The sequence below is a fragment of the Microcebus murinus genome, chromosome 18 (assembly GCF_040939455.1).
Source record: "Microcebus murinus isolate Inina chromosome 18, M.murinus_Inina_mat1.0, whole genome shotgun sequence".
Taxonomy (NCBI): Eukaryota; Metazoa; Chordata; class Mammalia; order Primates; family Cheirogaleidae; genus Microcebus; species Microcebus murinus.
In genome coordinates this window covers 45,115,683-45,141,453 of record NC_134121.1, presented here as the reverse complement: position 1 = coordinate 45,141,453, position 25,771 = coordinate 45,115,683, and the positions used below count along the sequence as shown (strand labels likewise).

The following is a 25,771-nucleotide window of genomic DNA, read 5'->3' as shown; positions in this document are numbered from 1 at the left end:
TTAAACGGGGACAATATAATTGTTTTATAGAGTTAATTTATTAACCTCTGTGTTTAAGATGTGCAAATAATGAAGACTGCTCCCTCCTCTTTCCCCTTTTCATTCCATGTGGGCCATTTATTCTTAACTTCTAAAGTGGACTCTACAGGCACTTATCCAAGTAGGCTCAGCTGCACAAAAATTATTCAGATTCACTTTTATTTCCTCTTCCTTCTTCGTCCACCTAGGCTCCCGCCCCACCCAGCGCCAGGCCACGCCCCGGCGTGTGACGCCAGCACGTCCCGTGCGTCGCGTCGCGGCGCTCACTGGGGGCCCGGCTTTCGCCCGCTGCTGCCGCCGCCGCCGCCGGCCGCGGCTGCTCTCCCAAGATGGCGGCTCCTCCGGGCGAGTACTTCAGCGTTGGGAGCCAGGTGTCGTGCCGGACGTGCCAGGAGCAGCGGCTGCAGGGCGAGGTGGTAGCTTTTGACTACCAGTCCAAAATGCTGGCTTTAAGTATCCTTCCCTACGTGGAGCCCGAGGCCGGGCCGGCGTGTAGGTGCGGTGGTGGGGGGGGTTGGGGACGACGGCGGCGGCTGGGGCCCTCTCCGGGCCTAGGGGCGACCGGCTACCGCGGCGCCCGGGGCGCATGCGCACGGCCCTGAGTTCCCTTCCCCCTCCCGCGGGCCCTTCGGTCAGCTTTGGGGACCCTGTCTCTTACCCCTTGCGGTAGCTGGTCCTCTACCGATGGTCGGTGGGTGGAGAGGGGCTTGACACGCGGATGGCTTTTCGAGGGGAACGCTATAACTGGAGCCACAGTGATTAGGGGAGGGGATGGTGGTGCGAGGGGGCTGGTGGATTGGAGCCCGGATGGAAAGGGGGCGAATAAAATGTTATGGGTAGGGGGTGTGTAGGGTAAGGAACTGCTAATAGGGCAAGGGTGTGGAAATTGGGAGGGGATGTCTAGTGATAGGATTTGACCCAAGAAAGGGCGGTGGGATGGTGACCAAATGGGCCTTGCCTGTTGTAGGGGAGAGTAACTGCAGGGCAGAGTTTGTGTCTGAACTGGGGATAGTGGCTTTTTCTTTTTCTTTTCTTTTCGTTTTTTTGCTGATGCGTGTGTATGTGTGGTGCTTTATATAGGGTGGGGGATCTGATTGTTAGGGCCCTCAGTCATTTTGAGATTGCTGTTTTGGGGACGTTTACACTGGAAACCTGGTCCAGAGAGGGCTTGCAACGTTTTTCAGGGGCTTATGTAGGGACCTATGGGTTACAGGTGAAAGAGTAAGTTATTTTCTCTTGCTCAGTCAGTCCAGCACATGGAGTTGTGACTTTTCCATAGTAGTGGCCTCCCTTTTGAAAGTAGCGGTTTTAAACTGAATGGAAGAGGTGGCCTGCTTCTTTGGAGGTGGCAGTGATTTCTAAATTACTCAAGGAAACTCAATCTTGGAAATAAAACACTTCCTTGGTGGAATAAGTGTGCCACTGCTTCCCCTTTTATTTGAGCTACAGGTGGGTTTATTTGGATTTTTGGAGAGAAGTAATCCTTATTGGCATTTTTTCAAAACCAAGTTACCTACTGAGTCTGCTACCTATGGGTGTCAAGTATTTCGGTTAACCAATGGTTGTAGATTTCTAGTTTAGGAAGATGTCTTCTGAAACTAATTATAGCAAGAATGTTGCCTTTTTAAAAAATAATAGGTTACACCTGGAGCAAATAACCCTTTACATTAGTGATTTAGTTGGAAGGGTCTTGGAAGTAGGGATTACTCTACTTTTAATTGGCATGCAGCAAGCTCTTAGTAAATGGTTGGAGAATGAGTGAGTGAATGAATGAATGGATTAACTACTTGGGTCACCTTGGGTGAGTTTTCTTTCCAGTGCTATAAGTTTTCTCTTCTGCAAAGTGGGAAATCTCAAATCTGAAAAACTAAAAGAACGCTATGCAGGTATAGAGAGTATTATACCACGAACAGAAATTACTGGCTCGTCTATGTGATTCATAGGTTCCAGACAAACAGTATGCATAAGGCATCAAAACTGCCTATGCTTCTCCACAAAAACAATAGAGCAAAGGTGGCAGAAACACTTTTGAGGCTTCCAATTTTGGGTGGTGCTTAGGTGGTTCTTGTGAGGCCCTCTTGCTCCTGGCATACCTTTTACACAAGAATTGTGTTTGCAGTGCCCCTTTTGGGATGTCAGTGCCTCTGCTTGCCCTATTTTCCTTAACTTTATTTTCTCACCAGAATGTCCCTCCTCCAGTGGAAAGCCCAATCACGCAGACATCTTGCTCATAAACTTACAGTATGTTTCAGAAGTGGAAATAATTAATGACCGAACAGAAACCCCTCCTCCCTTAGCATCACTCAATGTTAGTAAGGTAAGGACTCAAGGGCAGGTCTGGCTCTCCAAAATTGGGGGAACGATGAGTCTCATTGACTCTTAGTGATATATATATTGTTGTCTATTTTTTATTTTTATATTGACTTACAATTGCTTGTTCTGATGTCTTTTTAAAAAATATATGTTTAGGCCGGGCGCGGTGGCTCACGCCTGTAATCCTAGCTCTCTGGGAGGCCGAGGCGGGCGGATTGCTCAAGGTCAGGAGTTCAAAACCAGCCTGAGCAAGAGCGAGACCCCGTCTCTACTATAAATAGAAAGAAACTAATTGGCCAACTGATATATATATAAAAAATTAGCCGGGCATGGTGGCGCATGCCTGTAGTCCCAGCTACTCGGGAGGCTGAGACAGAAGGATCGCTCGAGCCCAGGAGTTTGAGGTTGCTGTGAGCTAGGCTGACGCCACGGCACTCACACTAGCCTGGGCAACAAAGCGAGACTCTGTCTCAAAAAAAAAAATATGTTTAATTTTTGTCTTTATTCCTTAATATCTTCAGTAGATCTTAAATATCTTAATGTCCAAATAGTTGAGAGCTTGCTTTTGTCCTTTGTGAAAAAGGACTTTTTTTCAACTCCAAGTTTTAAACTTGGAGTACATGCATGAACTTGTGGTGGTGGGTTTGGGTGGTGGTGGTGCCTGTGAACCTCCTGAAATTGTGTATATGTGGATGTATGCACACATGAATATACCATGTTTCCCCGAAAATAAGACCTACCCATAAAATAGGCCCTAGCATGATTTCTAAGCATTTGCAGAAGATAAGCCCTACCCTGAAAATAAGACCTAGTGATGGGCGTGGCTATGTAGGGTATATGCACAACCCATGCATTTCATTGTGGAGCTGTAAAGACGAGCAGCCCTTCTCATCTGCCCATGAGAGCTCTATTGCTTGACATGAGAGATTGGGGCCAATGGTTCTAAAAGAAAGAGTCACAAGAAATTCAGGATGGAATTCAGGGTTTGGAGAGTTATGGTGATGTTCCAGAAGATGACTTAACTATATTTGCATAAATGTAGATTGTTGTACCGTACTTAAAAAAACACATCCCTTGAAAATAAGCCCTAGGGTGTCTTCTTCAGGAAAAACAAATATAAGACCCTGTCTTATTTTCAGGGAAACGTGGTATGTGTTTCCTGCGTGAAGGTCTGGAGTGTTTTTCAGATTCTCAGAGGGATTCATGACCTATAAAAGTTTGAAGGCCACTGCCTTAGAGTTTCATTTTGTTTGAATAAACATATCTTTATGTTTAATAAATATGTCTTTACGTTTGAATTTTGAGATCTAATACAGATGTTTAGGACATATTAATCATATTACTTTTTTTTCTAACCACTACATGAGCCGGGAGGATATTTTAATTTTGCATGTACAAATTGATCTCTGAGAACCCTGTAGTCACTTTTGTTTTTTGAGACAGAGTGTCACTCTGTTGCCAAAGCTAAGAGGGCAGTGGTGTCATCATAGCTCACTGCAACCTCAAACTCCTGGGCCCAAGCGATCCTCCTGCCTCACTTGGCCTTCCAATTAGCTGGGACTATAGGCACATGCCACCACGCCTAACTAATTTTTTCCATTTTTTGTAGATGGGGTCTCACTATTGCCTAAGCTGGTCTTGAACTCCTTGCCTCAAGTGATCTTCCTGCCTTGGCCTCTCAAAGTGCTAGGATTACATGTGTTAGCCACTTCGTCAGGCCCCAAGTCACTTTTTTAACTCTTCTATTCAATTAGCCAAAGTTCATGTTGATCAGTAATAATAATGCCTGAAGCCCTGTCATCATAGCCTGTGCCGTCCCCTGTACTTGGAACACTTTTCTTTCCAGAATGACTGGACCCTTATCCATCAGGACTTGGTTAAATGGCATCTCTTCCAAGAAGTCGTCTTTGATCACCCAGGTTAACGTAATTTGCCCCATTATTCTCTCTGATAGTACTTTGTCCTTCACAGCTAAGGTGGCCATATTGTTGATAGTCCAACCTGGGACATTTTTGAAGGTAGAGGGGAGTGCTTTTATTTTACACTGGAACAACAGGTAGTATACATCAGTATGTCCCGTGCAAATTGGGATGTAAGATTACCTTATTCATAGCTTTTTTGTAATTACAATGGTATATTGTTTGTTTCCTTGTCTGACGTCTATCTCACCAGACTTTATTTTGTGAGGATGGGAACCATACCTGTTTTGTTCACTATTGACTATGTAGAACCTGGCACAGAGTAGGTGTTTAATAAATTTTGTTGGATGAATAAGTTATGCCTTTAATTTTAGTAGCAGCTGTCTTTAAGTTTCTTGAATTAGTGTGGAAGTTTTTCCCTCTGGAGGAAGCTTGTAATGTATATATTCTCTTGTTTCTCTTGGGAATGTGGTGTGTTTGCTATAATTCAGCAAAACTAGGGAACTTAAGCAGTGGAAACCATAGAGGGTGACCGTTAGATTCCAGAGAAATGCCACATGTTTTTTTAGTGACGGTCAAGGACAGATCGAGAAGAGTCTTGGGTTTCATGTTGAAGGCTGTTGTATGCAGGATGTGCCATCTTGGAATCCTACAGATTTTTTTTTTTTTTTTTTTTTTTTTTTTTTAGACAGTCTCGCTTTGTTGCCCAGGCTAGAGTGAGTTCCGTGGCGTCAGGCTAGCTTACAGCAACCTCAGACTCCTGGGCTCTAGCGATCCTCCTGCCTCAGGCTCCCGAGTAGCTGAGACTACAGGCATGTGCCACCATGCCCAGCTAATTTTATATATATGTTTAGTTGGCCAATTAATTTCTTTCTATTTATAGTAGAGACGTGGTCTCGCTCTTGCTCAGGCTGGTTTTGAACTCTTGACCTCCAGCAATCCTCCCGCCTTGGCCTCCCAGAGTGCTAGGATTACAGGCGTGAGCCACCACGCCCAGCCCTACAGATTTTTTTGAAACTCTGCCTTGGTCAGATACCGCCTACTGGAGTATAAGAGCTGTTTGGGCCGGGCATGGTGGCTCGGGCCTGTAATCCTAGCACTCTGGGAGGCCAAGGCGGGAGGATTGCTGGAAGTCAGGAGTTGGAAACCAGCCTGAGCAAGAGCGAGACCCCATCTCTACCATAAATAGAAAGAAATTAATTGGCCAACTAATACACATAGAAAAAATTAGCTGGGCATGGTGGCACATGCCTGTAGTCCCAGCTACTCGGAAGGGTAAGGCAGCAGGATTGCTCGAGCCCAGGAATTTGAGGTTGCTGTGAGCTATGCTGACGCCATGGCACTCACTCTAGTCTGGGCAACAAAGCAAGACTCTGTCTCAAAAAAAAAAGAGCTGTTTGGGTGGTCTTTTATTAGCTCATGAAATTTTATTTGTTTATAAATAAATAAAAGACAGGATCTTGCTCTGTTGCCCAGGCTAGAGTACAGTGATATGATCATAGCTCACTGCAGTTTCCAGCTCCTGGGCTCAAGTGATCCTCCTGTCTCAGCCTTCCAGAGTGCTAGGATTACAGAAATGAGCCACTATACCTGGCCTATTAGCTCATGAAATTTTAAAAGATTTGAATGAAATAATTTATCCCTGGTATGTTAAAAGAGCAAAATAGGTTCTTAATGTTTATAGGGTATGAGAATTCTGTCATAGGACCTTCAGTGAGTAGTAAAGATTATCTGAAAGAGGGATAATTTTCTCTAAATTGAGAGATACCAGTTTCTGCCCTGGTGATCCAAAAAGTGCCACCATTTAGAGCGATTGGAGTGTGGTGGGTGGGACTGTTTAGTAGGAACTAAGAAGTAATTCTCGGCTGGGGGTGGTGGCTCACGCCTGTAATCCTAGCACTCTGGGAGGCTGAGGCGGGTGGATTGCTCAAGGTCAGGAGTTCAAAACCAGCCTGAGCAAGAGCAAGACCCATCTCTGCTATAAATAGAAAGAAATTAATTGGCCAACTAATATATATAGAAAAAATGAGCTGGGCATGGTGGTGCATGCCTGTAGTCCCAGGGAGGCTGAGGCAGGAGGATTGCTTGAGCCCAGGAGTTTGAGGTTGCTGTGAGCTAGGCTGATGCCACAGCACTCACTGTAGCCTGAGCAACAAAGTGAGACTCTGTCTCAAAAAAAAAAAAAAAAAAGTAATTCTCTTCTTACATTCCACCTCAGATATAAATAGCTCTTGGTTATTTAGTTTGTGGATTATCTTTGCCTATAGGGTTTTGTTTTCTGCTGATCAGTTTTAGTTGTTTACTAGCATTGTTGTAAACTGTTTACCCACTTTTTAAGAAAGCAGGAAGTAAAAGCTTGGGAAATACCAGAAATCTTTACTTATTCAGTGGCCCGCTTGCCAAGTCTTGAAAATGGTTTACTGGGAAGAAGAGTCAGAAACTAAAAACTAAAATTAGGTTGGAGGGTTCTCTTTAGGTTTCATTTATTCATTCTTCCATTTCCAGAGATGTTTATGAGTAAGCTAGATGCTTTACGATCCTTTCTTGGAGATTCACTTAGAATTAGAGCCTGCTGAACTGAAAACGGCTAATCTGGGCAGCTGTTAATATGTTGCTTGAGTGACATGAAAAGTTCATATCATTTTTAAGAACATGGATCTGGGGTTTTCTTAAAATGGAGGATTGTTAAGCATGTGGAAAGGAACTTAAATGTCTGGAAGAAAGCTGTTGAAATGTGTAGTGTTTCAGATGCTTCAGTCCGGGGGAGTACTTCTTGTGTACTGTAACTTCAGTGGAAGATACCATCATGTGTTGGTGCATCTTGCGCACATATTAAGTGCTCTGCTTATTTGAATTGTTGATACAAACTGGATATTTGTTTACCCCAACCCAGCAGGAAATGGAAGAGAAGGCCTTTTAAAGGAAATACCTAATAACAGTTTAACTTGAAAAGGTATAAGCTAGCAACTTCTTGGAAGTTGGCCTGTTTTGCTTTCTATTGGCAGTTTCGCTGCAGGCAAAGAAGTCTTATATCTGTCTCCCGCAGGATGTACGAGGAAGAGGGAAGAGGACTTTGGGAGAGGACAGTGGGGTTGTAGAAGGGAAAAGTTTTGAATATCATTTTATCTTCTTCATAGCAACATTGTATCCTGTTAAAGTATTTGATAAGACAGAAGGATTCCAATAAAGTACAAGAGCATACCAAAGCCAATCGTAAATGAGGTTCAGGTTATTCGCCATTGTGGCTCATTCTTTGTTTATTCTTTCATAGAGAATGGCTTAAATATTACTTGAGGAAGAGAGTCCTAGGACCCTTATGATAGAGTAAAGTAGAGTGTTTTTAACAAGTTCCTATACTCTGGAGATAAAGATTGCCCATGGGTTGTAGTCCTCTCAGATGATTTGGGACATGTCAAGTGCTTTATGATTTATAAAGTGCTTTGAAACATCTCATTTCATCCTCACAACCACTATGTGTGATATTTAGAGTTGTTTTCTTTTAGTTTAATGGATGAGAAACCAGGTTTACCAGACTTGTTCCAGGTTATGTGGCTAGTAGCGTGGGAACCAATGTTTTTATGTGCTATTCCCTGAACTAGCAATAGGTAGACATCACATTTAATCCTAACTACAATTCTTACAGTGTGGGTACAGTTGCCATTTCACAGAAGAGTAAACCGAGGCTCAGAGAGGATGAGTGGTGAGCTTAAAGCTCTGTAGCTAGTGAGTGATAGAGCTGGGATTTGACTCAGGTCTTATATTTTGACAGCAAGTCCCATAAGTTTTTTCTACTTTTGCATGCTTAGTCCAAGGAACTCGTAGAGTAGTTTGGGAAAATGAAAGGAGTACCCACATATCTATAATACTAAGTAATGTTTCTAAGTAAAGAGAAAGACCTGTGTTGTGTGGTCAGGGGCAGGATAGTCTAGTAGAAAGAACATAGGAACACACTAAGCAGATCGGTTTTTAAGTCACTTCTCTGCCTCTTAACCACACTGAGCATACTTTTCCTTGCTGTAAAAATGGGCTAATGTTAGGACCTATCTCATAGAATTGTTATAAGATTTAGGTCAAGTTGACTAGAGTAAGCAGATGTTAGTTCATTTCTCACAAATTTTTTATGTGTAGCCAGCTGATGCTCTTTGATAAGGATAGGTGGGAGGACAGTGTGACACAGGGAAGGCAGCTAAGAACATTGATGCTATTGTAACAGGTCCTCACTTAACTTTGTTGGTAGGTTCTCAGAAACTTCGACTTTAAGCAAAATGACAGATAATGAGACTAGTTTTACACAAGCTAATTTTTTTTTTTTTTGAGACAGAGTCTCACTGTGTTGCCCAGGCTAGAGTAAGTGCCGTGGCATCAGCCTAGCTCACAGCACCTCAAACTCCTGGCCTCAAGCAATCCTCCTGCCTCAGCCTCTCCAGTAGCTGGGACTACAGGCACATTCCACCATACCTGGCTAATTTTTTTTCTATTTTTAGTTGTTTGGCTAATTTCTTTCTAGTTTTAGTAGAGACGGGGTCTCGTTCTTGCTCAGGCTGGTCTCGAACTCCTGAGCTCAAGCAATCCTCTCACCTCTACACAAGCTAATTGATGTAAATAAGTTCCTATAGCGTATTTCTGGTCAGAAAAACATCACCAAACTTTTAAATAAAGACCCAGATATTACATATTCTGATATTAAATATTAAATGTGAGCTATACATGCATTTAAGGAATATTAGTAAAAAACAAGATAATTATTTACCCAATTTTTGTTGAACCATTGCGTGACAGCAGTTTTAGTGGTGGGTTAAATCAAGGCATAAATATTTGCAAAGTGAAAATTGTAAGGAGCACCTCCTATCATGTAATTCACAAATAATAAATATGGCAGGCTTGCTGAGTGCTCTTATACCATGTCATTTATCATTGTATATTTGTCATACACTTTATTTATTTTTGAGACAGAATCTCACTTTGTTGCCTGGGCTAGAGTGCGGTGGCATCAGCCTAGCTCACAGCAACCTCAAACTCCTGGGATTAAGCAATCTTGCCTCAGCCTCCTGAGTAGCTGGGACTACAGTCATGCACCACCATGCCCGGCTAACTTTTTGTATATATTTTGTATATATTTTTTTAATTGGTCAATTAATTTCTTTCTATTTTTAGTAGAGACAGGGTCTTGCTCAGGCTAGTTTTGAACTCCTGACCTCGAGCCATCCGCCCACCTTGGCCTCCCAGAGTGCTAGGATTACAGGTGTGAGCCACCACGCCCGGCCAACTTTTTTTTTTTTTTTTTTTTTGAGACAGAGTCTCGCTTTGTTGTCCAGGCTAGAGTGAGTGCCGTGGCGTCAGGCTAGCTCACAGCAACCTCAAACTCCTGGGCTCGAGCGATCCTTCTGCCTCAGCCTCCCGAGTAGCTGGGACTACAGGCATGCGCCACCATGCCCGACTAATTTTTTATATACATATCAGTTGGCCAATTAATTTCTTTCTATTTATAGTAGAGACGGGGTCTCGCTCTTGCTCAGGCTGGTTTTTGAACTCCTGACCTTGAGCAATCCTCCTGCCTCGGCCTCCCAGAGAGCTAGGATTACAGGCGTGAGCCACCACTCCCGGCCCGGCCAACTTTATTTATTTTTGAGACTCAGTTTTACTCTGTCACCCTGATTGGAGTGCAGTGGTGTGATCATAGCTCACTGCAGCCTCAAACTCCTGTGCTTAAGCGGTCCTCCAGCCTCAGACTCCTGAGTATCTGGGACTACAGGTGTGAGTCACTGCACCTGGCTTACTTTTAAATTTTTTCTAGAAACAGGGTCTCGCACTCCTGGCCTCAAGTGATCCTTGAGCCTCAGCCTCCCAGAGTGCTGAGATTACAGGTATGAGCCACACTGTACCTGGCTGATTATCATAGACTTGACAAATTACAATAATTTGTATTCATTCATTTATTAACTGCATATTCCACTTTAGGGTTGAGGGTGGCCAGAGCCTATCCTGGTATAGCACAGGGCACACTGATGCGCACCCCCACAACTCCCTGAGACTGGGACAATTTAGACGTGCCAGTTTACCCAATGTGCACATCTTTGGGATGCAGGAGGAAACTGGAGCACCTGGAGAAAACCCATGCAGACATGGGGAGAAAGTGCAAACTTCACACAGACAGTGGCCCAGCCAGGAGTTGATTCTTTTTCCTTATCAATGTTATAACAAAATGATGTTGAACAAAATGACATTATTCAAGGATCTGCTGTACTTCGTCAGTCCTCCCCAGCATTGGATCTGACATTCAATCAGAGTTTGGAACTTGCCAGCCGAAGATAGGGGAAAATCACAACTATACTGAATACCATTAATATGTAATATCTTTTAATTGAAATATGTTTTTAAGAGACCTTTTGTTGGTGACCAGAATTAACATGAATTTCCAGGGTGACACAGTTAATTGAGCACTTGCCTGAATACTGACGGTTAGAAAGAGCAGTCATAGAACCTAGGAGGTTGTGCTTTCCACCTCTGAGATTCTTCAGAAGGAACTTGTTGACACAGCCAAGACCAATGTATGTATTCATTTGTTCAGATGGATGCATCCAGTGCATCGAATGAGATGTAAGTCTTACCACTTTGTTGAGTTGGAGGAGATATTAGAGGAAGGGGCAGTCGTCATGAAAAGAGACAAAGCATGGGAAATTGAAATACATAGGTAATACAGAGTTTAGGCATTCAGCTCCCTTACCAGACCACAGACTGATTTGTCAGCCTCTTTTGTCCATTTATTACTCATTTGTCTGTTACTAACAAGCAGTGAGTGATAGAGTGAATGGAACCAGGAAGAAGAGATTCAAAGAGCTTATCAGCCCCTGGTAATGAAGAAAGAGTTGGCTGCCATGGAATTAAAATGATATCTGGGGGTGGAGGGGACTCAGTAAGGCTGAGAAGTTAGAAAAATCACAAGGTTCACCTTTAAAAGAAACTAATAGAAGTTTACCCTTAGGTATGATGTCACACTGAGGGAAGAATTGACTTCTTTTTTTTTGAGACAGACTCTCACTCTGTTGCCCAGGTTGGAGTGCAGTGATATGATCGTAGCTCACTACAGCCTCCAACTTCTGGGCTCAAGTGATCCTCCTATGTCAGCCTCCCAGTAGGTAGAACTATAGGTGCATGCCACTACACCCAGATATTTTTATTTTTTGTAGAGATGGGGTGTCACTTTGCTGCACAGGCTGGTCTCCAACTACTGGGCTCAAGTTATCCTCCTGTGTTGGCCTCCCAAAGTGCTGAGAGTACAAGTGTGAGTCACCATGATCGGCCTGACTTTGTTTTTGTTTTGAGTTCTACCAGTTTGACAGGTGAGATTCAGCATAACCTTTTGACCTTCTGGTGATTTGAGGGTTAAACCCAAGTATGAGTAAATTCCTGGAGTAGTTAGTTGATAACTACTTTGTGATCTATGTTCATGAACCTAGCCTGTTAGCAGGACCCTTGACCATATCTTGACCCTGATGTGGAGGGATATTCCTGTAATCCCAGCTACTCAGGAGGCTGAGGCAGGAGGATCGCTCGAGCCCAGGAGTTTGAGGCTGCGGTGAGCTATAATCATGCCAATCATTCCAGCTTGGGCGACAGAGCATAGAACTTCATCTCTTAAAAAAGGGAGAGGAGGCCAGGTGTGGTGGCTCACGCCTGTAATCCTAGCTCTCTGGGAGGCCGAGGCAGGAGGATTGCTTGAGGTCAGGAGTTCAAAACCAGCCTGAGCAAGACCCCGTCTCTACTATAAATAGGAAGAAATTAATTGGCAAACTGATATATATACAAAAAATTAGCCGGGCATGGTGGCACATGCCTGTAGTCCCAGCTACTCGGGAGGCTGAGGCAGTAGGATCGCTTGAGCCCAGGAGTTTGAGGTTGCTGTGAGCTAGGCTGACGCCATGGCACTCACTCTAGCCTGGACAACAAAGCGAGACTCTGTCTCAAAAAAAAAAAAAAAAAAGGGAGAGGAGAGAGAGTATTTTAACTGGTTCAATTTTCTCACAGAGAACAGGCTTGCCCCCCCCCCCCCAAAAAAAAAAAAAAACCCCCGCAAACAAGTGATGCAGTCAAATTCTAGCAGTGGAATTTGAAGACTAGCTTAGGTAAATACCAGAAAATACACTGGAGATTGAAGCAGGTTGTACCTGAGCTGGAAAATTAAAGGATGCATACACTATGCCTAAAGTGTAGTGTGGTAGGATACAGGGAGTTTAAAGAACTGCAATCTTTTTACAGTTTACAGGGCTGCTAATGAATCGTGTACTTCTGAGAACTGTTTTACATTTAGTTCTGTGAACCTCTAATAGTCATTGTTTCTTTTGTCTTCTAGAGATCCTTCCCTCCTAGGTGCTGGGAAAGTCAAGATGATTAAGACACTGCCCTTGCCCTCAGGAATCTGACATTTGTTTGGAGTAGTGAGGGACAATAGCACTTAACTCAGTGATTACAATATGGTTGAGACCAGTGTTAATGGAGTTATGGGCAAGGTGGTATGACAGCAGATGGCAGGGGGCAGCAAAACCTTTCTGTAAAGGGCCAAATAATAAATCTTTTTGGGGCCTGGGCAGTGGCTCACGCCTGCAATCCTAGTACTCTGGGAGGCCAAGGCAGGAGGATTGCTTGAGCTCAGGAGTTTAAGACCAGCCTGAGCAAGAGTGAGACCCCGTCTTTACTAAAACTAGAAAGAAATTAGCCAAACAACTAAAAATAGAAGGAAAAATTAGCTGGGCATGGTGGTGCGTGCTTGCAGTCCCAGCTACCTGGGAGGCTGAGGCAGGAGGATCTTTTGAGCCTAGGGCAAGAGAGGGAGACTCTGTCTTAAAAAAAAAAAAGGCGGGGCATGGTGACTCACACCTAGCACTCTAAGAGGCTGAGGCAGGTTAATTGCTCAAGGTCAGGAGTTTGAAGCCAGCCTGAACAAGATCGAGAGACACCACCCCCACCCCCGTCTCTACTAAAAATAGAAAGAAATTAATTGGCTAACAAAAATATATATAGAAAAAATTAGCCGGGCATGGTGGCGCATGCCTGTAGTCCCAGCTACGTGGGAGGCTAAGGCAGAAGGATTTCTTCAGCCCAGGAGTTTCAGGTTGCTATGAGCTGACCCCACGGCACTCTAACCCGGGCAACAGAGTGAGACTCTGTTTCAAAAAAATAAAATAAATTTGGGGGGCGGGGGCTTTGTGGGCCATATGGTTTTTGTCATGACTACTCAATTTTGCCTTTGTAGCAAAGCAGCCGTAGACAATATGTAATAAATGAGCATAGCTGTGTTCCAGTAAAACTTGACTAAAACAGGTGGTTGGCCGAATTTGGCCCACAGGCTGTAGCTTGCCAACCCTTGGCATAGAGTAGTGAACATTTTAGGGAAATCTTCTCAGATATGACAATGGAGGAGGGGTTTGAATAAATGACATTAAAGAAAAAAGTTACATGAACTCAAGCTGGTTTGGGAGTGCTCAGTCTGTTTCTGCAATTTAGAAGCTTGCTTTTGTGTCACTAAGCTGAACTGGAGGTGGTTCTCTGAAGGGAGGAAAGAGTTATTAAGGGCCAGTATTTATTTACTTTTCAGAGCATGTTGTATACCTTACATATATATATAATAAAATTTATCTCATGTGCCACTTTGCATTTGACAATAAAAATTTTATATATTTATGATATACATGCTGGTGTTTTGATGTATGTGTACATTGTAGAATGGCTACATCAAGCTAATTAATATGCATAACCCCAGTGTGCAGATGAGTAGGCTGAGTTTCAGGAGAGGTTACATATCTCATGCTCAGGTTTGTGTAGCTTGTGAGTGGTAGGAAGGGGTTTGAGCTGGAGTCTGTTTTGGGGCATAAGGAGGTGGCTCTTCCATTCTACTTTGCTTTCTCTACTCTCTTCAGAGCTCAGGAAACAACAGCGCATGGCTCTATCACTGAACAAAATCAGCTCTTTTATTCCACAATTGGAGCCTCCCATTTTGGATGGTAAAGTTAAAAGTATTTTCCAATCTATTTTTCCAGTTATTTTTTGGAAGATATTGTCTTTAGGATTTATGGTCTCTCTACCAGCTTGCTCTTATAGAAGGTGGATAACTATGTGAGATGTTGGCTATATTAATTTACTTCACTGTAACCATTTTACTATCAATATGTATCCTAACATGTTGTATACCTTACATATATACAATAAAATCTATCTTTAAAAAGAAAAAGCAACATAAGCTCGGTAGTTAGAGGAAGGTTAGGTTACTGGATATGGATTTTTCTGAAATGACCCACAAGCCACCTTCTCTGCTAATAATAATAGTGTTATTATAAGAATAGTAACTAATATTTGTACAGTGCTTTACAGCTCGCTTAGTGCTTTTTTTGTCTCCCTTAATCCTCTCAACCATGCTGTGAGATGGCTAATTTGAGACTAATTTGAGCATGCTTTCTCAGAGGTCAAATTTCAGTTTACATTCCAGCCAGTTTTCTCTGGTAGGGCCACATGGTAGTTTTGACAACAAGTACTGGTTTCAGGGTCTAAGAACTAGGAAATTATTCTGTTGGTGTCCAGGAGGTTTAGTTGTCTGTTACAGCTATGAATAGTGTTTTGTGACATAATTACAAATAACAGAAACTATTGACTTTTTTTTCCTGTTTTTTAGAGACAGGGTCTATATGTCATTCAGGCTAGAGTTCAGTGGCTTGATCATAGTTTAGCCTTGAACTCCTGGGCTTAAGTGATCCTCTTGCCTTAGCCTCCTGAGTAGCTGGGACTACAGGCATGAGCCACTGTGCCCAGGCTGACTTTGTGGACATCAAGTTTTTATTTTAAACTAGATTGAAGATAAAACGTTGCCTATAATGTGTATTGACTGGGACTTGAATTGGTTCTGTATTATGTGGTAGCAATATGATTTTTTTTTATCAGTATCATGTAGAAACCTGGAGATTGAGGTGATAATGTGGCTCCTTGGATTTGCAGAGTGTTTTTCATCATAACTAAGCATGTAACATACTTTAGCGTTCAAATGTGGGAGTCTACTCTAGTCTTAGAACATCAGAAAATGATAGATCAGGGAATATCCCTATCCTTGTTGGCCTGAGATGCTTTCTCACGCAGGATCTGTTCTTTTTGAAGTATCCTATGAATTACCCTTAACAAAAGACACAAAGGATGTTCTTGAGGTTTAGGGTGAGACTAGGAGCCCTTTTTGGAAGAGATGTCAAAAAGGCAGACAATTGTGTTCTTTGCTGGGGACATTGGTGTAAATGCCAGAATGTGCTGATGTTAAAAAGGTGGTAACTGAGTCTTACGATATTTTCTTTTTTTTTTTTTTTGATATTTTCTGTTTTAAAAATATTTTTTCTTTTGCATTCAAATTTGTAACTATTTTCAACAATAATTTAGAGTTCTTTCTTTTTAAACTTTTTTTTTTTTTTTTTACCTCCAAGGTTCTGCTTGATAAACTTTGTTTTTTATGACCATCTTGTCTTTGTCAGGCGTAGACCTATTTCTTTTAAGTGGAACTATTTAAGTATAGTACACTGGTTAAGAACACACATTCTGGGATTCAGACTGCCTGGGTTACAGCCAGACTTTACCACTTGTTGCTTGGTAAACTTAGGCAAATTTCTTAATAGCTGTGCCTTAGTTTCTCCATCTATCAAGTGAGTGTTTTTATTACTTGTTTCATAGGATTGTTGTGAGGATTAAATGCTTTAATATTTGTAAATTGTATGGCTTGGTGCCTGTGGTAGTAGCATGGTGTAAGCTGTCACTCAGCCAAAAAAGTTGACTTTTAGAATTTTAGTGTTCACTGCCAGGCATCTTTGGCTCTACCATTCCCCTATTTGATTCAGTGTGGGGTTTTTGTGTATGTGTGTGTTTTGGTTCTTTGTTTTTTTCTTTTAGAAGCATATCTGATCTGAGATTTGGGGTTTTTTTGAGATACGATTTTGTTCTGTTGCCCAGGCTGGAGTGTAGTGGTGGTGTCATCATAGCTCATTGCACCTTGGAACTCATGGGCTCAAGTGATTCTCCTGCCTCAGCCTCCTTGAGTAGCTGGGACTACAGGCATGTGCTACCCTTCCCTGCTAATTAAAAAAATTTTTTTTGTAGAGGTGAGGTCTTACGTTGTTGCCCAGGTTGATCTCTAGCTTCTGGGCTGAAGCAATCCTCCTACCTCAGTCTCCCAAAATGCTGGGATTATAGGCATGAGCCAGTAAACCCAGCCTGATGCAATGTTTTGATGCATTGTTTGTTAGGTATTCTAGACTACAGCTTTTAGTTGGGTACTGTATTTTTTGAGTTCATAACTATCCAAGTTGTAAGGAACAGTATTTTATTAGAAATGCTCAGGAGCTTTCAGCTAGGGAGCAAGAAAACTTGGGCATATTGATACTTAGAAGAAATACTTTTGAGAACTTGTTTGTTGTTAGCTAAGAATGAGGGCTTTCCAAGAGCTTGCCCCAGATTTGAAACAGAAGGAGCAAACAAGGGCCCTTAGGATGATAGTTGTTCTTGGCTGCTCTGTTCTGCCATGCCTTGGCCTCCACCAGGTTTCAGGCATCACCAGCAGTTGTGGGCAGCAGTTGTTGTGCTTCCTAACCCCTCTGTGAGGGCAGCTGGTTGGAAGACCCAAATGCACAGGGAAGACAAATTGACAGTGGCTCATTGGAGTCAGTAGGTCACACCCAGCAGGTTCCTCTCTGGATTCTCTGCTTCCCTTTTTGTATCAGCTGTCTCAGTCTGTTAAATACTTGTAGTAGGAATCCCTCTGGATTCCCCACCGCACCTGTGCCTTCCTGGTCTGGGTGTGTGGAAACAAGATGGCCCAGCTGGTGACTAAATAATAAGATGAAGTGCATATTGCTTGGATTTTGTTGTTGTGGCTTTTTCCTCTTCCCTTCTGTGTCACTGAGAGCAGAAGAGATATGTGCCCTTGGTGTTCATTAAATCAGTCACTCAAGGGTTACCCAGTAGCAGGCATGATTAGAAGCCTTTTAATATTGATGTGTTTTGGTATCAAGTTCATACTCTTTTCTCCTTTGCCCACATCAAGGTGCTATATGTAAAATGGGCACAGGAGGAAGCCCTGGTTAGTATACAAGGAATGACTTGTGTTCACCGGGAATTGTATAGAGTGAAAGGAAAGGCAGGTAACTGCAGATTGTTATGTGCAGTCATTTCAGTTAAGCCACATGTACATTAGTAACAGATTATTTGTAGGTTTGCCTGAACTCAATGTGTTCTTTTTTTTTTTTTTTTGGAGAAAAGGCATAGAAATTTATCATTGATGTGTACATGGGGAGAACCACAGGGTGATTACCCTGAAGCCAGTGTGTTCTTAAACTTTAGAATGCTAACCAGTTAGTGCTTCGAGTGTGAGTGATAATGAGGCCAGCAGCTATCATGTTGGCATTTAAAATGGGTGTCGTATGGGGGGTAGTCATTGAATTTTTAAAAATTGCAATCCTGATGACCCTCCCAAGCTTAAAAGGCACACCTTGCATCTTCTCAACTGAGGGCAGCTTTTGTTGATTCCCTCTGGTGGTTTGACAGTAACCCATAAACTTACTAACTTAGAATAATTGAAGCATTTATAGGTATACAGTCATTTACAAAAACATGTGGAAATGTAGATTTGTACAACAGCTAAATTGAGGGTAGAGTGATAATCATTTGCTTTACAAAAGAAGGCTTATCCACATTCTGCATGAATTTTCATGCCCCCAAAAGACAAGTTAATCTTCCTCCCCTTTTGATCCCAATTTATGGAAAGGAAACACAGATTCTTTTTGTGAGAGCAGTCTGCCCCATGCTTAATTGATCTCCTCTGTAGGAGAAATTTACCCTATCTGTACAACTTCCTCGTAAAAGCAGATCCCTGTAGCTGCATATCAGGTTGAAGCATGCCGTGAAGATACAGCCCATAAACTGACAGGTGAAGGTTTCAGGGTTTACAGTGAGTCCAGATCCCTAAAGCAAAACTGCAGATTGAGGGTACTGGGGGCAAATTGAAAGACATACATACAGTCCGCTTGCACTCATTTCTGCTGACTTTTACAAGTCTCCTTTACGTCATTCAGCATTTGGGATCTGTTTGCATTAAAGTTAAATGGAGAATCTGGTCCATTCTCCTTTGCTTTCAGAGCTTTTAGAGATTTCGCAGTTGGTATGGGGGGGCAAGCGGGTGTACATTTTGAAATCATTGTTCTGTAATCAGTGTGTCATTGTTACTCAGACTGTCTAAACTAAATAATCACTTCTGGCTGAGATTTATACCATTTTATTCTGCTTCTGGCAAAAATTCAAAAGTGCCTCTTCTCTCAGCTTTTTTTCCCCTCCTCTGGCTTAATTTATCAGTTCCATTCTTAAACATTCTACATAGATGCCGGGTTTTCTGAGCCAGCTCCTCTCTTACTAAATGGAGTGATGTTATATTTTTAAGCTACTATGTAGGTGACAAGGACATTTTACTCTTTGAGGGCTCAGACTGTCTAGTCAACACAGCTTTATAGAAGCAGCTTTGACCCAACATTGGGAGATGATTTTGGTTTTCAGGGATAAACACTTTTAAAAGGGATTGAGACTTCAAAGTGAGATTCTTCTGCCTGCTCATGAAATTAATGCCTGCCTGACCACTAGCTGCTTCCCAGGAGCTCTGCTACCCTCCAGTTTTTCCTTTTTCTTTAAGGACTACAGATTTTCTAAGGGGTTGTTTGGAAGGTGATACTTAAGGAAACTCCTTATTACCAGGGTGTTCTTGGTGCCTGAGTAAGTGTTACTTGCTGCTTAAGATATACCATCAGAGTTCTCTTTCACTAGAAACTGAGTGCTGTCATGCCATGAGGCTTTCCTGTCACAGTTGGAATTGCCACTGCTCTGAATGCTGTCAGTCCTGCACATTATTTATATGTCGCTGCTGTATTTGCCCATGTCTTGGAGACCATGTGAGAAAGGAGCTCTGGCTTCAGGTTGCTGCAAAGTTTTGCTTTTCTTCCCTCTCTTGCCTATGGAGGCTGAAATGACTACACCTTTGAGGTAGCCCTTCTACGTTCACATCCTTCCTCCTTCCTCAGACAATCTTTGAAACTTCAGCAGAGATGAGACGACTAAGCTTCCCCTAAGTCTATTGAAGGCCCTCTTTTCTCTTCTTCATAGTCAAACCTAAGCTTTAGTGAAGTGATTCATTTTACCAACAAAGAATTAGACACTTTTACTTTTTCCCCTCTATAAAACTGTGCTTGGTTTATGGTTTGAGAGGTCACTATAAAAGCAGCATATAAATGTTTAAAGATTCCAAGCATCCTAGGTACTTTTGGAACAAACATTGCTGGAGGAATAATCCCTCTTTGTATTTAAGGAGCCGATGTTTGGGGACAAATTGTGTGCTCCATGTGTGTTTGCGCATGTGCGTTTAGTGTGCTGCAGCACCATTATACATGGCTGCTTATGTTCGTGGATCTGAAAAATCTCCAAATCCTCTGTTTGACTTTTAGATGCATTATTTGCCTTTCATTTATTTTAACCGCCTTGTCCAGCATATTTATTTTGTCTTAAACGCAAACAAATTTCTACTTCTGGAGTCTCTAGCAACCAGTAATGTGGGATGGGGACCAGAAATGTGCCGGAGGGTCCATATATGCATTGTGGGTAGAGGGTACCTACTGTTCAGTGGAATTGACTAGATTTTAGTAGACTACCAGATTTTACTAGATTTTCTTTTGATCAGTTTGTGATTATTCCACCAGAGGGCAGAGAAGGAACACACACGAGGTAGAATTCAGCCTATTCCTTTTCCTAAAGAGCAGGACAGGGTTGCCTTCAGCTCAGGTAAAGGTGAACGATATCCAAGATTAGGTTTACTTGAGTACTGGCTCTCCATAGATAATGGTGCTGGGAAAATAGAGTCTTTAGAGCTCCAAATTGTGGTCTGTGAAGGTTTGGTATACATTAATTTTTAAACCTGAGGCTCTAGCACAGTAGCTGATAAAAATTCTTAAGATTTTCTCCTTGAAATAGAAATGGACACATCACCTTTTGTCTCTGATCATCACTTCCCGTCACATCACATAGCCCCCCAGTCACACTCTATAATGTTACCCTGCTTTATTTTCTTCTTAGCGCTTACCACGGTCAGAAATTATCTTGTTGATGCTTTTGTTTACTTGTATATGGTCTGTTTCCCCCACTCCTCTTCAGGCTGTATCTCTAGCATAGTGAGTGTCTGGCAATGTGGTAGGCACTCAGTAAATTTTGGAAGGAAGGAGAGTTTGCTAGAAATAGCAATAACTGTTCAGGTATGTTGTGGATTGTTTGGTTTGTTTCACTTTTCATCTCTGAGAAAACGAAATCTGTCCTCCAAACCAGTCTTTCCTGGTCTCCTTTCCTCAGCTTAGGTACTGACTGTTGGGAAGAATGAAGATAAATGCTTTTCTGAGTCTCTTTCCTCTCTCCCACCCTAGCTTGCCAGCAAAGCACGAACAGAGAAAGAGGAGAAGCTGAGCCAGGCCTATGCAATCAGCGCTGGTGTCTCCCTAGAGGGCCAGCAGCTCTTCCAGACCATTCACAAGACGTGAGTCGGGGGGGCAAAGGGTCCCTGGCAGAGGGGTGATGCTATTTGGCTCTGCTGTCTGGTGGCAGACTTTTGGGTGGTGGTCTTCCTAAAAGTCCCCTAGGGAAGTGGGTAGAGTATTGGCAATATGCCAGCATCCAGAGCTGTGGGTGCTCATTGCCAACTTTCCACACAGAAGAATAGTATAATCACGGACAAGTCATCTTCTCTGGGCTTCAGTTTCTTGTCTGTACTACTTGGTTTTGGATTACATTATCCTTAAGAGTCCCTTCCAGACCTAGTAGCTTTCTTCTATTATTTTGTTACTGTTGTACATTTCTCTAAAAGCTGGTACAGTTTTAGTAAGGAAAAGTTATATCAGTTTTCCCAATTATAGATTGAGATGAACACAAGGAGTTAGGGAGAGCAGAAGGGCCACCTCTTACCACCTCTTAAAAGGCATTTTGTCACAGCAGAAGTCATTTGACTCTCCACCAGCTTCCCTAGCTGCTGAAAAACTGGAACATTTGACACCCCTTGCTCCCCCGCTGCCTTCTGTTACCCTATTTAACCAGGGTCTGGTGCACAGATGGCAGCTGGCATCAGAACTGTTTGAGGCCATGGTGTGACTATCTGAACATTTACAGGTATGCAAAGGAATCTCTTAGTAGCATCAACTGCCCTGGGGTTCCCCAAGTGTGAACTGGAATGTGTTTCCCAGTCTGGCAAGTGCCCAGCTGTCTGATAATTTAGAGGGGCCAGTTTGAGGAACTGCTCCCACTGTAGGTGATAGGGGCCAGAGTACAGATCACAGTAAGATGTGTAGTTTGTTTTCTTGGCTTTGTAAAGGTGGTATTTCTCCCTAGGCCAAGGGTTGGCAAACTACTCCAGCGGGCAAAATCTTTTTGTTTATGTATTGTCTGTGGCTGCTTTTACACTCTTGTGATAGAGTTCAGTAGTTGTGACACAGACCATATGGCCTGCAAAGCCTAAAATATTTACTAAGTGACCCTTGATAGAAATAAGTTTGCCAGCCTCTGCCTTGGGCTAAGTTGAATCTAGTGGCCTGAGCCTAGTTGTCTATTTGTAGCTGAATTTAATTGGCACTTCTGGGGCTACTATCAAATTTTTTGTGGTTCTCCAGGTGCCTGATGCTTCAGAGTAACAGTTCTGGGCTCTTTTCAGAATAATGTGCATGAGTTTCATTGCTTGCCTAGCCAGTGGTGCCCAGGCAGTGTTTCTTGGCTACTCCTCTCTTGGGCTGTGGCATCTAGTTGTTGGCTGAGTGGTGAGCTGGGAACTTGGGGTCAGTCTTCTGGAGTAATTTATTCAGCAGGCAAGAGGTGCAAGGTGCCTCCAAGAGGTAACATTTCACCTGTTCTCTTTTCCTTCCAGCATTAAAGACTGTAAATGGCAAGAAAAAAACATCGTAGTCATGGAAGAAGTTGTTATTACACCCCCATATCAAGTGGAAAACTGTAAAGGCAAAGAGGGGAGTGCACTGAGCCATGTACGCAAAATAGTAAGTAAAGGAGCTGGGAAACTGTAGGGGAGAGATGGTTATTTGGCCTTAACCCTCCTCCAGCATCAGAGCAGGGCATTGTGCTATAATCCCTGCCACCTCTAGCACCTTTGCCTAGCCTCCCTGCCTTCCCTGCACTGGGGCTCTGCAGCTGTGGCTTGGACACTCCTGTGGGGATGGATCCAGTGGGCGATGTGGAATAAAGTGAGTGGTTGGTCCTGTGTCCTTTGCCATGTGGCTTTTTGGAATTAGCCAGACCATTCCAGGGTTTGGGGCCTGAACAATTCCTCCCATCCCAGGCTGGCTTCTCAGCTGCAGGTGCCCTTCTAGGAAGGGCTGGTTGGTATAAACCAGTTGCTATTGGTGTCTCTTATGTCACCTGACTTACTAGATTGAGGTATAGCATTTGTGAAAACAAACTTATAAAAAAACACTCCTTTTTTTTTCTCTTAGGGATATTGAGCGACCAATATTGTAGGTGTGAAAAGTGTAAGAGTAATTCCCAGCTGGGCGTAGTGGCTCATGCCTGTAATCCTAGCACTCTGGGGGGCTGAGGCGGGCGCATTGCTCGTGGTCAGGAGTTCGAAACCAGCCTGAGCAAGAGTGAGAACCCGTCTCTACTATAAATAGAAAGAAATTAATTGGCCAACTAATACATATAGAAGAAATTAGCCTGACATGGTGGCACATGCCTGTAGTCCCAGCTACTCAGGAGGCTGAGGCAGCAGGATCGCTTGAGCCCAGGAGTTTGAGGTTGCTGTGAGCTAGGCTGATGCCACGGCACTCACTCTAGCCCAGGCAACAGAGTTGAGACTCTCTCAAAAAAAAAAAAAAAAAGTAATTCCCCACCAGCTGTGCATTCTGTACTTGTATAAAGAAGGGAGAAGTAGTTTGGGTCATTTTGATCTCCCCTCATTTTATATTTTAGTTTGTAGATTCAGCTTTTAACCAGTCTTACTGGAAGCTGCAGAAAATGTGGCTGAAACAAGAGGGCCTCGCCTGCCTGTGGTTGGGAATAGCAAGGGCAAGGGCATCTGGATAGGGGGACAGGGCTGTTGAAGCCTAGGCTGGATCGTTTGGGAAACCCTGCTTGCCTGTGTCCGTTTCTGACCTTGGTTGCCTGATCTCTCCCAGGTTGAAAAACATTTTAGAGACGTGGAAAGCCAAAAGATACTGCAACGTTCACAAGCCCAGCAACCACAGAAGGAGGCTACCCTGTCATCCTGAGTCCATACACATGAAGGACTCTTCCAGCATCCAGCCAAGGCGGCGCTGGTGGTGGCTTCAGCGGAGGCAGGCCGGGGGAGGGAAGGGATCCTATATGTCCTGTTGGCTCTTGTTAACAAAGGGTCAGCATTTCCAAATCTTAGACTTGAACAAACAAAACACCCAACAAAAAAGAACAAGAGAATAATTTAAAAGTTGAATCATTACTTGACTAACAGACTTCGGTCCACCATGTCCTTTTCACAGCCCCCTTCTGGAACAGTCACCTTGTTAATTTTATTTTTGAAAATTTCTTTCCCGCTCTGCCCTTTTACTTCTGACTTTCCTTTCCTAGTCTGTTCCTGCCATTCTGTTTTTATAAGTGGCTACACTTGCCTTCTGAGTGATTGAAAGAAACTTTTACATCTTTTCTTCCAAAATAAAAGTAACAAGCTGACTGTGATTCTTAAGTTGAGACCAGAGCAGCAGACAGAGGTCTCACTTTAATTTTTTCTTTTGTTTTTCTTTTCTTTTTTTTTTTTTCTTTTTTTGCACAGGGCATGGCTTGAATTAGTTTTATTTTTCTTAACTTTAAATATATATATGAAAATATATATTAAAATGTTCTCTAAATATTTTCTGCTTCTTGCAGGTCTCTTTTTACTAGATCATGGCCACTCTTCCCACCTCATCCCTCTGAAAATAAAAATGTATTGCCCTCCCCACCACCCATAGCCAGCCAACTAACTTGAGTTCACAGCACGGATCTCCTGCAGCACTTCGTAGAGCCAGTGTGTGCAGATGGGATTTGGCTTTGAGGGTTCCTGATGGCTTTTTAGTCTTTTATGTGTATTAGTCTCACGTTTGGCCCAAACCTCAGGATTCTCCCTCTGCCTTTTGTCTTACTTCATGGTACTAGAAGAACCTCCTTACCATTCTCTCCAAATGGGAGAGTCAGCTGCCCTTTCTCCTGTGCCTCTGCGGGAAGGGCTCTTTTGCATGGCACATCTCAGCTCCTCCTCCTTGAGGGATGGTTTTCTTTTATAAGAAAGCTGGAGTCCATCTACCCTGACTTCTCTTGAAATCTGTATCCAGAGCCACTAGCCCAGGAAAAAGCTTGGGTAACCTACAGTTTCTCTTCCCCTGCCATCTTCCTGTTCTTATCCCTCACCTCTACCCCCCTTTAATTTTACAAGCTTATGATAGTTTGTATTTGCTCAGCCAATGGGCAGAAAACCTAGAAAGAATTTCTGGACTTTAGCCCACCAGTTTGTCTGGTTTGACTAACCTGCTGAGAGCTAAAACTGGCATCCATTGCTCCTGTGCCTTCAGGCGGACTCATGGGGCAGAGTATGCCACCATCTGATTATCAGGCACCGAGTGGGATATGGGTGATGCTCATATGACTGGCTAGAGCTTTGGGGGTGGGGTGGGGGTTAACTATTTTTTTGGCCATGATCTCTTTCCCCTTCCTTTTTTTTTTAATTAAATAAATGGATCAAAATTAAATAATTCAAGCCCTGCCTTCAAAATGAAATTTTTTTTTAGTATTGTTTAGCAAAAACAATAAAACCCAAATTTTTTTAACCATCACTCATGTCTCAGGTTTGTGCATACTTTAGAGGCCTTGGGAGGGGATCTGAGGCATCCAAGGAAGGTGCCTCTCTGGTTTGACCTTCTCTAGAGTCTCTGCTTCCTACTCTTCACCCTCTTTTTAGCCCCCGAGAATTCATCCAGGAATACACTACCAAGTGTTTACTTTCAGCAGGGGATCCAGGGTTTGGAGTTGTGTGTATGTGGAGTTGGGGTGGGAAAGGGTGTGGGTACCTATATGAGGGCATTTGTCACAGGACTCTTTGGAGACACAAATGATGGAAGAGCTGAGGAGGAAACTCATGTCCACCAGCCACTGATCAGAACTTGATTGAAAGAACTGAGCCTTTGATTTAGTCTGCATGGGAATGTAGACTTTTGGAGAAGGTAAAGGAGGGAGAAGAGAAGAAACCGTGGAAGATCTGGAAAACCTAAGAGGTGTGGATTAAAGGAGTGATGGTGATTTAGTTAGTGGGAAACAGCATGCTTGAGAGGAAGCTTTTGTGCCATGTGTCCCACACCTTCCCTTTCCTCTCCATTAGTTTCTAGGTCTGAATGGGGGAAGTAGGTAGCAACTAGTTTTGGCAGGAAGCACTTTTCACTTCTTAGCTTTAGTTTCTG

At 43.0% G+C, this 25,771-nt stretch overlaps 1 protein-coding gene across 1 annotated transcript; it reads left to right on the top strand.

The window, feature by feature from the left end:
* Positions 1-227: 227 nt before the first annotated feature.
* LSM12 (LSM12 homolog) lies at positions 228-25,150 on the top strand. Its single transcript, XM_012786692.3, has 5 exons — positions 228-492; positions 2,223-2,356; positions 20,741-20,850; positions 22,225-22,351; positions 23,486-25,150. The coding sequence occupies exons 1-5, from the start codon at positions 369-371 to the stop codon at positions 23,576-23,578; spliced, it is 588 nt and encodes a 195-aa protein (XP_012642146.1). The 5' UTR covers positions 228-368; the 3' UTR covers positions 23,579-25,150.
* Positions 25,151-25,771: the final 621 nt, after the last annotated feature.

Bases quoted from the DNA above. Each gene is read 5' to 3' on its own strand.
- LSM12 (XM_012786692.3), top strand. From the start codon at position 369: ATGGCGGCTCCTCCGGGCGAGTACTTCAGCGTTGGGAGCCAGGTGTCG. The intron at 20,851-22,224 runs GTGAGTCGGGGG...TTTTCCTTCCAG, and splicing joins TTCCAGACCATTCACAAGAC to CATTAAAGACTGTAAATGGC. The intron at 22,352-23,485 runs GTAAGTAAAGGA...GATCTCTCCCAG, and splicing joins TGAGCCATGTACGCAAAATA to GTTGAAAAACATTTTAGAGA.